The 14767-nt window shown below is 42.3% G+C and overlaps 1 protein-coding gene across 2 annotated transcripts in view; it reads left to right on the plus strand.

Annotated features, from left to right (window-relative positions):
- BRINP3 (BMP/retinoic acid inducible neural specific 3) overlaps positions 1-14767 on the plus strand; it is a 155458-nt gene that overhangs the window by 124513 nt on the left and 16178 nt on the right. For both annotated transcript variants that reach the window (XM_050307247.1, XM_050307248.1), the window contains exon 7: positions 6895-7117. In XM_050307247.1, coding sequence (XP_050163204.1) covers positions 6895-7117 — 223 coding nt within the window. The remainder of the gene's footprint in view (positions 1-6894; positions 7118-14767) is intronic.

Below are 14767 nucleotides of genomic sequence, written 5' to 3' on the forward strand. Positions count from 1 at the left end.
ACATCCTCTCAGAACAACCAGCTTTGTGGTTTGATTTACAGCTGACACCTGGCATTTGACTCGCTGTCACGTTTATTGCCCTGATTACGATTTGAAAAGCGTTGTTATGGGAGGGGAATGATAACACCGCGGTCACATGGGGAGAGCAGCAGGTTTTTCACAGCCAGGACGGTAAAAAAGTGTGATAAAAGGGGGATTATGAGATCATTCCTCCCAGAACTCTTTCTCCTCGCACTAATTGCAGCTCCCACAGAGGACTCCACGGAGGGGGCAGTTGCCTGGAGCCACAGGCAAATTTATTTTTATCATTTCTAATAAATTGCAACAATTAAATTTGGGCTCTATTGTGCTAACTGCCCTATAAAGATATAATAAGAGCCAGGCTCTTCTCTCAAGAGCTTGTAGTCTAAACAGAAAATGCAGTTGCACTGTAGCAGAGATAAAGATTTTTATCCAGAATATTACAAAATATTAGGGCAGCTGCTCTGAAAAAACAAACAAACAAACAAACAACCAGGAACAATCTTCCAGTAATTGCCAAATTATGGGGGCTTTTTTGTTTGTTTGTTTTTAAGAATACGGTAAAAGCTTTTGACCTTCATTTTGTAATGTTTATTCATTTTTCTCATTTTTACTTCATAGCTTTCATGTTATAATGCAAAATTAAAGGTTGACATAACCATAAAAAATTTCAGTTCTGCCAAGATGAAGTATTTTGACTGATTCAAAGCAAATTAAAAGGGAGAAACTTTGCAATGTTCCTTTCAGAGGATTTCAGAGGAATTGGAAGTAGAAAATCTCCATAGATTTAAGATAATTTTGGAATGCGAAAAATCCTTTCACAAAATGGCTTTTCTTTTTCTTTTCTTTACACACTTGTTTGTGGTGACATGAGGAGCTCTAGCATTTTCCCTTAGCTTTGGGATGGGATTAATTGACCACCTTCTTTCCAGCTTCTAACCAGAAAAATCACCCAGTATTTATATTAATAATGTAATACTGGCTAATATACAGGCTAATTTGCAGCCTCAGCAGACAATCAGCCCTGAGATGGACACAGAGCAGGGCTGGGTGCTTTGCTTTGCTGCTCTGTGTCACCTTTCCTGTGGGTAAATGAGCTGCTGGAGCTGCTGGAGGTATTTCCCAAGTGCTTCTCAAGGAGAGCTCTTGGTCTGAATATTCTTCTTGGTTCTGACTGCTGCTGCTTTTCCTTATGCAATCCTATCTGTTTGTCTCGGCTTGCTGTTGGAATGGATTGTGCCAAAGGAAGGCTGGAGCGGGATTAAGACCAGGTGTGGGCAAATGATTAGCTCAGACAAGGAGACAGGTTATTGTGAAGGAAAAAACACACCACAAATGAACTAAACCTGCAGCTGATTCTTTTTTTTTTTTGGGGGGGGGGCTCCACAGTGCAGGAGAGGCATCACCAATCCAGAGGGTGGTCGGTGATGTCCCCAGAGAGCTGGGGGCTGGAGCAGAGGCCCCAGGAGGAGGGTTTGGTCAGCCTTGGGCATGGAGACTTGAGGGGACTCAGGGAGCCAGAGGGATCCAGAGGGAGCCAGGCTCGATGTGCTGAAAGGCAACAGGCAGAAAACGAAGCAGGAGACATTCACACTGGGGATAGGGAGAAATGTTTGCTCCATGAGGGCAGCTGAGTCTTCATTACAGCAGTTCCCAAAACCTCGCTGGACTCAAGCAAGCTGAGCTAATGCCAGACCTGCTTGGATTGTGTTTCCTTGGACCCCAGAATGCCCAAGGAAATACCGAGCCTGAACTCCCACGGGATCCTCCCCTGGTGGTTTGAGAGCAGAGCTGGTGTCCTGCAGCAGCTTTTTGGTCATTTGCAAGTGATTCTCATGAGGAGAGTGGGAAGAGATGGAACGCTCTGGAAGACGTGAATCCACTTCAGCTGAGTTTGAAATCGTACAAGGCACTCTCATTTTACCACCACCATCGTCTTTGTTCAACAAAATATCACTCCCTCCCTTGTCAAAGTCCATTTTTGACAATTTCCCCTTAATCCCCCTGTAACACTTTGTTAGAGCCAGAGCAAAGCAGTTTTCCATGAGGTATTTCAACACTTCCCAGGCTGTGAGGGCAGAATTTTCGTACCTTTAGAGCACGTGGAAGAACTCGATTAAAATCAGAGGATTTATGCCCCAATGACAGATTTATAGATTTTTAAGGGGGAAAAACTGTTTTGTTAAAGCATCCTTTAGAGAAATGACAAAGCAGCCCATTACAATTACTATCTAATGGTGGATTTTGACAGTGTAATATGATGTGAAAAGTGGTTTTCTCCTACAGACATACTTTTACTGAACTTTGCTAAATAGGAAAAAACACTAAAGTCCAAATTCTTAACAAATTTTAGAAAATACATAGACTATATATAAACCTATTGTGAATAGTATGATTCAGTCAACAAGGGATTCTTAAACTTTTTCAGTCACTGTCAGGCTGATTTTTCCAAATTTTTGAATATTCTTTAAAAATAAGAAATAAAATTAATTTTGGGTAGGTGATGTAACCCACTATTAGACAGGGTTATATATTTACTGAACACTATGTTGTAATTCCCAATGTCAAGGGTTTTGTCACCGTCAGATTAAATTATTTCACTTTAGGTAAAAAGGCTCATCAGAATATGACATTAAATTAAACAGCAGAATAAAACTTGATGGAATGTCATCTTCCCAGAAACTGTCATTTCTGGAGGCTGAGAGAATGTGGCTGACATTTCTTTCAGTTTACTTTGCTGTGAAACAGTTTCTCTCCTAACATATCACCAAATGCAGATCATTTTCAAGCTGTGTTTTGCTTTACATTCTCCTAAATTATATTTTAGATTGTATTGCTCTGGCTCTGAGACCCGTAGTGGAGATATAACCTCTGTTACACTGACTGGGGAAAGAGTGTCCATATGATCGAAAAGAAACATTTAGGAACAGCCTTTTGAGAGCTCAGTCTTGGACTGTTTACCCTAAAGCAAACAGGAGCAGAAAGTGCAGTGATGTTCTTTGGCATTTTAAAATTTAAAATTTCCAGCATTTCACTGTGGTCAGGTGGAACGTCCGAGAATTTGAATTCCTAGGCTGGTATAAATCTGTTGACTTCCAAGAGGTTTCCAAAGATCCCTCCCAAAGGGATCTTAGGAAACAAGCCCACCCAAGACATTCTGGTAGCCTGGAAAAGTTCCACAAGCCACCCAGTCTCAGCAGGAACAAAACCAGAAGTGTGTGTGGACTTGTAGGGGGAATAGTCCTGTACACATCTTGGGGTAAAATCATATCAGGGATGTGCAAAATATTCCCTGCAGAGAAATCAGGGCTCCTGTTCTCTTCCATCACAAAGCAGGCACTTTTTTTTCCCTGTAGCTGAGCACTATCAACCCCCTTGATGAGGCTTCCTGTGTTTTTGTGGCCTTTGCCAGCTCTGTGTGCAGAATATTAATCACTGCCTTGAGCACTGAGCCTGCTCTGGTCCCAAATAACACTGAGTTACATCCCTGCAGCTCTGGGTGTTTCTCACAGCCTAAATAAGTCTGATACCCATCTGATTGTAGCAGCACTGTTTGGTCCCATTATGATATTTCTCATTTATTTTTTTCCCACTGAACTATTGGATGCCATTTCAATCTCCAGACACTGTTAATACAAGGAAGGTTTAGCTGACAGAAAGGGGGATGTACAAAAACCAGACACAACCAGTCAGAAAATGCACTTGTTTGACCAGCCATCTTTTTTACCTTATTTGCAACCAGTTAAGAATATATAAAATTGTACTGCATGTACTACCTACGTGAAAATGAAGCAGCAGGTGCAGAAATCAGATTGCTCGTGGTGTCAAGGATCCTGGTAGGATTCTGGGTGTCCTGTGCATGGCCAGGAGTGGCACTCAGTTCTCTCTGGGTCCCTTCAGCTCAGGGTATTCCATGATTCTGTGTTTCAGAAGTATCCTTCCTATGGCCCCCAGGACTGTAATACTGGCTGTTAATCCTCAGGAATGGCTGGCACGGGGTGTTGATTAGAGTGTAATAGTTTAATCATCTCTCAGTGTTAGGAGCTCGTGTTGTAGTTTCACAGATCATGAAATGTGTCTGTTTAAGATATGGGCACATTATCTTCCCTTTTTTTTTTTTTTTTTTCATGCAGCAGGCACTCTGTAACCACGCTCCTTTTATCTCTGCCTCTCCTTTACCTGCACTACACAGCTCATTAACAGGATCAGACAGGGCACGGGGGGGTAGCCAAAGATGATGTTTATTACAGGGAGAAAAAGAAACTCTTTCTTATTGGCAATGCTGTTGCAGTGCAAGTTGAGGAGTGTAAACCCTCCTTATCGCTCCTAAACACTGCACCCGATGAGCTGTTGGCTGTAGAGCTCGGTGCAGGGGACAGCAAAGTGACAGCGTTCCTTAAATAAGTGATTACAGCAACAGGAGAGCTGAAAAGGCATCTTCGGAGTCTCTGCTGTCTCCCCGGGGAGCTGGGTGTGTTTGGGCTGCGTGCAGCTCATTTGAAGTAGATCTCCCAGACTCTCAGAGGAACAGGAGGGAAGGGAGAAGTCAGTGATTAAAACAGGTAGTCGGGAGTGTGGCTTTGGGACCTCACCCTCCCGAGGTGTCAGAGCACATCTCTGTACACACTACACACCCCCACTCCTCTCACTTTAGTAGAACTCCTCTGATTTTTGCAAACTGCAGATCTGTGCTTAACCAAAGGACATTGTTCAGTTAATTTTATTTGATATTAATTTTTTCTTTTTTTAAACTACCAGTTTTTCTAAATTATTAAATCTTTAACCTTGGAAGGCTTTACCAAGGCAATGGGACTGTGGTTGCTTCAGGCAAGCCAGACATCACCCTCTCTCACATCTTCTGTGCAAACCCTGAGGGGAATTGAGGACTGGAAGGGCAGTGTAAGGAGACAGAGACTGGGCAGGTTGAATGGGACTCTAAACAGCCTGATCTAATGAAAGGTGTCTCTGCTTATGACCCTAAAGGTCCATTTAACCCAAAATATTCTTATAATTCTGTGAAAGGCATGGTTGTCACCTGGGAAGGAGAAAACAGGCAACTGGTTTTCCCAAAACTGTACTAAGATTCCCAGAGATGCTCGTCTGGTGACAGAGATTTCCAGGTGTTAAACTGCCAGGAACAGATACTCTTGTTGGACCAAGAAGGATTAAAACCAACCTAGACAAAATTAAGGAAGGGGAAAAGCAAAAGGTTAAAGGGTCCAAATGCTTGAAAATGAATAAGCAGTTCCTTTTCCTCAGTGCCTAAATTGCACCCAGGGACAGTAGAGGGGCAGCAGTGCTGTCCTTGCACCCAAAGAGGAGAAAATGAACAACACACTTCCAAAGAACTCCCAGATGGATTACTGAAACTTTATTGAATATAAAATAATCAGCTTTGCCCCTTGCTTTTGGTGATTTACCTGCCAGAAGACCTTTCCAAGCCTTTTGCCTTCTTATGAGCCTTCATCCATCACAGAATATGCCGTGCCAGAGTGGGAGTGTTCTGTTCCCTCTGTCCCTCAGGATGTGGTCAAGGGCCTTTCCAGCTTATTTACAAAAGATATTTCTCTTCCACCTATAAAAAAAAAGAAAGTATTTTTGCCTGCTTTGTGTAAACATGTTAAAAAAAGCTAAAGTAAAAGCAAAAGACTTTATGAGCAACGATGGTAAGGGAGTGCTCTTCGATGGGAGCAGACGTTTTCCCCACTCAACCCTCTCCCACGGGCATCCTAAAATTACAGCAAAGTTAAATATTATGATTATTTTAGTTATGAGAGGGAGGCTACTTCAGGCACTTGGATCACTTTTTTTTCACGTAGTCTGCTGAAGTGCAGACTACCCAAAAAGGAGCATCTGGCAGGGTGAAAGCCAAACTGTGGGATGAGTGACTTTGCTGAGGGAACAAGCTGAAAGGAAAAAAAAAATGGATTGTGAAGGGTGGGAGGAGAACAGGAGGCAGGAGGGCAGACAGGGAAACGGGCTAATCCATGGAAACAAGGAAGAAAAGGGATAAACTTGCATTCAAGTGTGCTACTCGTTCTCACATTTCTCCCCCTGGTAATTAGAGCCCTTTTAATGGAAGTTTATTTGGGTTCAGAAGTTATAAATCAACTTGCAAATTATCCTACTTATGGAAACAGACTCACTGATTAATAAACTTCTGTTAACAAGATGCTCTCTGTGTGTCTTACGTGGACTGAGCTACCAGAACAAATCACAGGGTATATTCCCAGTACCAGTGACCTTGTGATTGAAGAGCTCCTTTGCACCACTTTGGAGTCAAAAAGAAGTTATGGGGACATTCTTGAAGTGTCATAAAATTCTGAAGCATCATAAAAAATCCTTTGAAAGGCTACATTTTAATTGCAAATGCTTGTGAAAGTCTGATTTATTGGCTTGTCTCAGGTGAAATAACATGAATATAAGAGTAATGGCCTGTAAAATCACATTTGTTTGCATTTCCTAAGTATTGGAATACACTTCTTTTAAAACAGTTTCTGATCTTCAAATGAGTCATTATACATCAATCATTAAATAGGCATTTACTTTCAGATCCTAGATTTGAAGGTAAGAATCTCTGTTTCTTACTTAATCTTCACATTATCCAGGTTGAGAAATAAGTGCTTGTATTTGCTTTCATACCAGTTTTAAAATGGCATGGGTATTGACTTTTGCTGACTTTATTCTATTATCATCAGTAAAAGTGGAGTCACCTTTCTACCTCAAAAAGTTAAAATGCCCAATTTTAAAATTTCAGAAGATCGAATTTATAAAAATCAGTTCCAGAAAAAAAAAAAACAATTTGGGCATCAATTTCCACCGCACGAATGACCATAAACACACCATTAAAAGGCTATTAACTATTTCTTTCAGATGAATTCAAGTTATTTATGAAGAGGCTGCCCATGAACTACTTCCTGAACACATCCGCCGTCATGCACTTGTGGACGATGGATTCCAACTTCCAGCGGCGCTACGAGCAGCTGGAGAGCAGCATGAGGCAGCTGTTCCTCAAGGCCCAGAGGACGGTGCACAAGCTCTTTGGCCTCAGCAAGAGGTGCCACAAGCAGCCCCTGATCCGCATGCCGAGGCAGAGGTAAGGGATGCCGGGAGATCCCAGGTGCTCTCCTGGCACTCAAACCTCCTCGGGGCGTGGGGGGTGGGAGTGGAGCAGTCCTTGTGTTTGTAGGAGCTGAGCAGTCCCAGCTTTCTGTAATCCCTCTGTCTGTGCTTTCCTCAGTGCCATGGAAAGGGGCAGGATAAATCCTCATTTGTTTGTGACTGGGGAGTACGTGGGGCAACTCAGAAAGCACGTGAGTGCAGGGATTCATCCCACTTGGTCCCCCTGTTTTCCAGAGCCGTGTTTTCAGTGGCACTGGGCCAGGTGTGACGGTGCCAAACACTCGTGTAGCGAGCCCTGGGCACCCGTTCTGGAGCGAGCGGGGCTATTTTGGGATCTCAGTGGGTCGTTATCCAGCTCACACTGAGCACAATTGATTTCTTGTCTCGTTTGTCAGATACGAATGAGGATCGAAAGGATGCCTAAGGATAGAAAATGGAAGTGTTTCAGTCCTTCCTAGAAACAGAGCTCCTGAAAGGCAGCTACTCAGATCTCCATCAGCATAAAGTGGGGAGAGGCAATCGCTGGTCGAAAATTGCTTTGTTGAAATTAGTGGAGTGACACTGTGGGAAATCTGGAATGAATGAGCTTTTAAGGGCATTGTTCTTCTGAGCACAAGCACCATGGGATAGTCCAGTGACTCCTGCATTTAGCACGTGTCTCCATTGATTTTAAAGAAACCTGGTTTAGTTTCAGTGCTCCAGAACTGCCAGGGCTGCTTTACACTCCCATGGTTTCAGCTCTTGTGTTCCAAGCTCAGGCTCCAGTAATTCCTCTTTTCCTCCTGGTGGCCCTTCCCCTTCTTTCAGGAGACAGTTATTGTGGCTCTCATGCCGCCCTTCTCCTACTTTGTGTCATGCTTTGTGCTTGAAACACAAAAAAAAATGTATTTTTCACTTGTGGGGTCATCTCATAATTAGGAATAATAATTGTAAATGATCAGGTCTTCCAAAACAACCTCTACAGGGTTTGGAGACCATCTTTGGCTGCTGTCAATAATGGCAGTGATAGAGTAAGGATGAACTGAGGTATATAAGGCAAGGATCAATTGCAAGGATTGATCAAAACACAGCTTTCTTGTTATAGAAAGGATATTTAAAAAAAAGAAAAAAAAAAAGCAGAACTTGTGAGTTCACAGTTTGTTTTTAATATAAGGATGTGGCACTACACCAAAAAGATATGGGCAGGCTGGAGAGGGTCCAGAGAAGTGGTGAATTCCTCACTGTTGGACACTTTAGGGTGCAGCTGGACAGGGTGTGGGTCATTTTATCCAGACCACACCTTTGCCAAGCAAGGCTGGACCAGATGATCCTTGAGAACTCTTCCAGCCTGGTGTTCCATGATTCTGTGACAATAAAGCAATGGGTTTGCCTGTTTTACAGGCAGTTGCACCAAACCATCATCCCAGTTTGATTTTGCAAGGCTTAGAAATACCATCACTTTTAAGTTAATTATGTCTCCTTTTAGTGACTACCCTAATTTTTTTCCAGTCAGCACAGAGGGAGATTGGTTGTGTGATGGAATGGTGATCAACAGATGACTCAAAATCAGTGTTAAAGGCAGGCCTGGGAATATGCAGCCAGTGGGATGTGTTTGCTGAAAGGGAGTGTGTTCAAAGGCTGGATTCCATCTGCCTATCTGGGGAAATTGCCTTCTGACATCCAGGCTTTTGTGGCTGATAAGAAGAGCTTTAAACTGAGAAGCAAGGGGAAAAGGTCAAAAGAAACTGGTTTAATGTCCAAACCTGGTTAAAAATCCCACTCTGATAGACCAAGATAAAGAGCTACTAAAGGAATATCAGTGGTGAAAAGGCTGATAGGGAGGAGAAAAGAAACACAGGTATTGACAGAAGAGTTTTCAGATACTGCTCATGATGGGAATACATCTAACCCAGATAAGGTCCTGAATTTTTTTGACACCTGTCAACAGGTAAACAGGCAAATGAAAAGCAGGTAGTGCAGTGGAGAATGAATCCCTGAGTCATGCCATGGAGAAACAGGAGCCACTTCTCAGGCTGTAAAATCAGGCATCTCAGCAGACAGCAAGAAGAGAGCCAAACCCCTGGACTCATTTTATTTTGGTGCTTAAGGGAAGATAGAAATAAAAGCAAAAACCAAAGCTTCATGATCTTTAAGGTTCCTTCCAGCCCAAGCCAGTCTATGATTCCACGTGCCACGGATAGTCTGGGCTTCAAACAAACAAGAGGGGGGAATTTGAACAAAATGTCATGTTTTTCCCAAGGTTTTCTAAACAACTCCTTCAGATAAGTGCTTGGGCTCTGCTAGTGATAGTTAAGGGTGAATTTTATTATGGAAAGGGAAATCAGGCTGAGCTAATGAAGACATAAATACTATTTTAAATTGCATTTTTTAGGCACTTGTCTTTTCAGATGCAGATTAAACAGGCAGTGCTTCAGTTTTTAATAAAGGTCATGGTGCTGGCAGTGAGTAAAAACAACTCTTGCTAATGTTGAATTTTACACTGTATTTCACCAGTCAATAAAAGGCACATACAGAGGATTTTGAAAGGAGTATGTCAAAAGTGAGAGTTGATTTTTCTCTCTCGTGAATCTGGGAGCTATGTCCTAAAGGTTTAATGTAATTCATGAAAACTGTCTCTGAGCCTTGAGTTTTAGTGGGCTTTATCTGTGTAGTCTGCCAGAAATCGTTTGGTCATGCTTGGAGGAGCTCCTACACACAGCCAAGGTTATCATTAATTACTGAAAATACTCTTCTCTTCTCACTGGCCACAAAACTTTTTAACTGAACATAAAACAAATTGTTGCCTGATTGTTTTTAAATGAGACTTAATTAATGAGTTGGACAGAATTTCTTGTAACTTATTTCATGTTTCCTGAATTCCAAGCCACTTCGTAATCATGAGCCAAAATTACATTAATATTTTAATTTTCTAATCCTGAGAATAGCATTGAAACCTCTTGTAATGTCATTGTTCATAACAAAAAAGACTCAATTACCTTGCAAGCAAAGCAACTCCATTCCTGTGTCTGATTTTTGAAACAGTTCATGTTCTTCAGCTGGAATAAAGTATAAATCCTTTTCTTTCAGTTTCCACTTGTGATGAGAGCAATTTACTGCAGCAGTTTTGTGTACAGTGGGGTTGGGAACAGGATTAGTATTTTGATTTTATTCTGTTCATTGCAAATCTTTTCAGGTTTCCAGATGTTCTGCCCAGCTTTTAAACTTGCTTTCGTTAACGTGTTCCTTTTCCTGAAAGTCAAATCACGCCAAGATCCATCAAAAGATTTCCATTATAAACCATTATGGCGCTGCTGAGTGTAAAATTCACCTGAATTAATCAATCCTTTTCTGTAATCAGTGCAGTATTTAGTGCTTGTCTGAGCTCAACGAAAAATACCAACTGAAAACTCAAAGCCGACAAGGAGCGGGGAATTTGCTGTGTAGGTGATCTGTTCCCATCTTGTGTAAAGGGGTGGAATGATAAAACATTCCATTTTGAGTGATGAAAACAAGCTTAAAAAACCAAAACAAGCAAAGAAACTTGTTCTGTGGGGTAACAGTGACCAGGGGAGCCGCTGCCTCCGTGAATTCGAGGCTCTGCTGCTTCCGGAGGCTCAGGCGATGATTTACCAGCGTGTCCTCACTGCACTGACACATCAGCCCCACAAACCTGCAGTGTCATTGTGTTTTCTTGGCCAGAGTTAGTCCAAGCTCTCTGTTCCAGCAGCATCTTTCTCAGGGGAGGTCAGAAGGTGATGTTCTACTACGGGGCTTCACTGCCTGTGGAGGGAAAAGCTTCCTCACAGCTTGTGCTGACCATCGGGACTCCACCTGCGCTGCAGGGGCACCTCTGGGAGCGTGTAATGTCATCACCAGCTGAAGATCAAATCTTTCTGTTTTTCAAAGACAAAATAAGTGAAGGGAATAAGGAAACCTCAGTTGGGATGTCAGCACAGGAACTGTAGGTCACGCATGGCAGCGGGAGGAGGTAAAGCAGAGTCACGGCTGTGCATTGGTCGCTCAGAACGTTGGGTTTCTGTCTGTTTTGGGCAGCACAACAGCAAGGTTTCATTTCAGATCCCAGGAACAGGCCTGGTGTCAGCTTGTCAGGGCCTCAGAGCCGGGGATTGTGCTGGCACCCACATCCAGCCACGTCACGGAACCAGAGGTGGAAAACCGGAATCTCTCTGTGCTTGGCAGGCTGGGAGGAGAAGGAGAATCTTCGCCTTCCCAAATATTTTTTGAGGAGCACAGCAACGATTTCCTCTGGTTTGATTTAATATCAAAAATATCAAAAATATCCAAGCACTACTGAAAGACATTAAAGACAGGGGGAAGCTTTCATTTCTTCCTTCAGAAGTGCCAGTCTGGCCCTTGATTTCATTCTTTTTGGTGTCATTTAAGTGGGTTCCTTGACTGATGTCCCCCCTTTGAGTGAGTGCACTCAGTCCAGTACATTGCTCTGTGTAGGAACATTATCTGCATGCAGTTTAAATCACTTCATAATGAAAAAGCATCACCGGAGGCCAAATTTAATCAGCACAATCTGTGATTTATTAAAGACATAAACAAAAATGTTAAAAGGAGAAACATAATGGAAAATCCAACAGTAAGCCAATGCAAAAAAAAATAAATAAAAATTGCATCTTCCTTACATAATAACAAAGTGGAAAACCTGCTGCAACAAACTGCAGATGAAGGTTATGAGCACATTAAGTAAATAAGAATTTCTGTCTTAAAAGACCAAGGTATGACACTTGCACACAAAAGCATGAAGTCTTGAATAAAATGTTAGTATTTGAATTTCTGAAAAGACTGGATGCTTAATATTACCATCTAATTTACAGTGAAGTCCTACCAATAGTCCAGCCAGATTTTTAAAGGATCTTATTCTGGTAACAGAAGCTGATGACAAATACAGACAAAACCCCTTAATAACTTAAAAAAAATTAATAAATTATTTTAATATATAAAAATCTCTCTTTCTGAAAGAGAAGTCGTTCTTGGCAGCCTTGTGTTTGAAGCATGTCCTTGTCTCCACAAAGGCTATTTTTTTTTTAAGAAACATGCTCTGAAGCTAATGTAGACTTAGAAGGAGTTCATCACTAGAGGCAGTGAACAGCCACATCAAACAGAAGAGCTTCAGAAGGAATTCTGCTTTTTAAAACCAGATTTTTATTTTGGAATTTCCCACAGAACGCACCACAGGCAGCTGTGACAGGAGGAAGAGCCATGAAGTTGCATTTTCTCATTTTTCTCCTCAGTTTGAATTTCACAGAGCAAAAATTCCACGTGCCCTAGAAGTGCAACAGGGCCTGAATGCTCTAAAAACTCTTCAGAGAAGGGACTTGTATCTTAATCTTCCCTTCAGTCCATGTGCAGAAAAACATTTAAAATGGGTGACTTTTTTTGCAGCATCTGTAACACAGTCCATCAGGACGCTGAGGCCTTGAAACCTTTTTCCTCCAGAATGTTTCGGAACAAAATACATGAAAAATAAAAAGGACAGTGCAGATTAATCCCATTCCCTCAGGATGTGACACAGGATTAGTTCCTTACATCCCAGAGCTGGTTATCAGCTACTGTAGATTGCTCTGCTGTGAGTATAATTGATTCACTGGCACAAAATTAGTAAAGGAATAAAACCTTCCACCAGGGTTCAAGATGTGAAAGTTTCACAGTGCATCATCATGCACAGAGTTTTCTTCTCAAAGCACATTCGTGGCATTGGATGTAAGAGAAAAAAATGTAATTATCCATCACTTAACAGGCTGCTGGAATGAGAGTGAGCAGTGAGTCTGGATGAAAGTTGTTATGGAAAGGCAGTGTAAGGCAGCAAAAGCTCTTCTGATGTAGATGACTCTTCTGAACAAGAGGTGCTAAAAACCCCAATATTTTGTCGGATTTTTGAACATCTTTGAATGGAGTACAAAGGATCATCGAGATGTTTCCAAACAAAAATCATTCCAGGGGAGAACAGAGAAATAATAATAATAATAATAATAATAATAATAATGATCCAATTAAGGTACTTCATTTGGGAGTTAAAAATGGATTTCCAAGTTTCAGTGTAAAGGAATGCCCCTCCTGTGGAAATCTGACTTGGATCTGCCACCCCAGGTGCACGTCTGAAAGTCGTGTGCCACAGAAAAGGGGGTGATAAGATGAAATGTGTGAGATAAAATGAAGGTCAGTTTGGCAGTGGTTGCTTTACTAACCCGAATAATAAGTCAGCATCTGTTCTCAGAGGAAATCAAATGATCTGCTTTGAGGTGATGCCTTTAATTGGATTGGGGATTAGAGTTGTTTAAAACTAACGTGACACACATGAAAATACGACCCAGGGCCCTGCAAATAACAGGTCTGGTAAGAGTGAGAAGTGAAGATAAACTCTTGTGCATGTGTGTGTTTTCACACGTGGTTTAGGAGCTGGGAGTACATGGGGCAGCTGCTCTTGGCATCTGTCCTTGTTCATTGTCTCTGTTCCTTCCACAACACAAGGGTGTTTCAACTCAAATGTCTAAACTGTTTGTTTTGTTGTTGTTGTTGTTTTTGATTTTGATTTTGTTGTGTTTTTTTTTTTATTATTATTATTATTACTTTTATTTTCCCAAGACAAATTTTGTACTGGAGTCTGAAAATCTGTAGAAAGTTAAACTGAAGGAGCTTAAAATAATATTTTATTTTATAGCTATGTAGCATTACCAAAAAAAAAAAAAAAAAAAAACCAAAAAAACCTGGATTAAGAAAAAGCTGCCCCAGAATTTCAGCTATGAAACATTCAGCACATTTAATCCCCAGTGTAGATGCACAGTGCTGAAGATCTTGCTTTTAGCCTTTTGGCTTTCCCCGTGACCGAAGTGCTGCAAAGGACTTTCCCTCAGGCCAAATTTAAAGATATCTTAATCACCCATGCCCATGAATCATTTGCAGAGACAGCAGCAGAGCCAGCGCTGTGGTGACTCACGAGGCTGGCGAGTCCGCTCTTTAAAATAATTACTTGACGCGGGGATGGATCCTGGCACGCGTTTCTGGCCTTGGCAGCTTCTGTTTGCTCCTGGGCTGATGACCATCTGTCTGTGCAGTCGTGGCACGTGGCAGGGTGGCCACGAGCCTCCCCAGACACAGCACCACCTCCGAGCGCTGCGACCGCGGACACCACGGACGCGGCTGGAGGTCGGGCAGGGACGCCGGAGGGGTCTCGGAGCTTCAGGCTGTTAGCACACCCGGGAAGCTGGAGCTCCTTCCAGGTTTCACCAGCGTGTTTGAACAGCCAGGTTATAAAATGCACCCCAGGGGTGTATCTTTTCTTGTCTCTGAGCTGATAAATAAGACGTGTATGAACTCAGAAAGAATGGGCTTTCGTCTCCAGCGTCAGGAATCCTCTGTGGAGCCCCCCAAGTCCCTCAGCCCAGCACAGAATCACAGGCCTGGCAAGAGCTGGACTGTAGGACACCTCCTACTAGCCCAGGTTGCTCCAAACCCCTTCCAACGTGACTACAAACAACGGATATTTTCATGTCTGAAGAGACATTCCAAGTATTTAATAAGAAACGGATTCTCAGATCGTAATCCGGGTCATATCTCTGTGGCAGTTGGGCTTGATGATCAGAGGGGTCTTTACAATACTCTGATTCTTTGAATA

This window comes from Myiozetetes cayanensis, unplaced genomic scaffold (assembly GCF_022539395.1).
Source record: "Myiozetetes cayanensis isolate MyiCay16 unplaced genomic scaffold, myiCay2020 scf12, whole genome shotgun sequence".
Taxonomy (NCBI): Eukaryota; Metazoa; Chordata; class Aves; order Passeriformes; family Tyrannidae; genus Myiozetetes; species Myiozetetes cayanensis.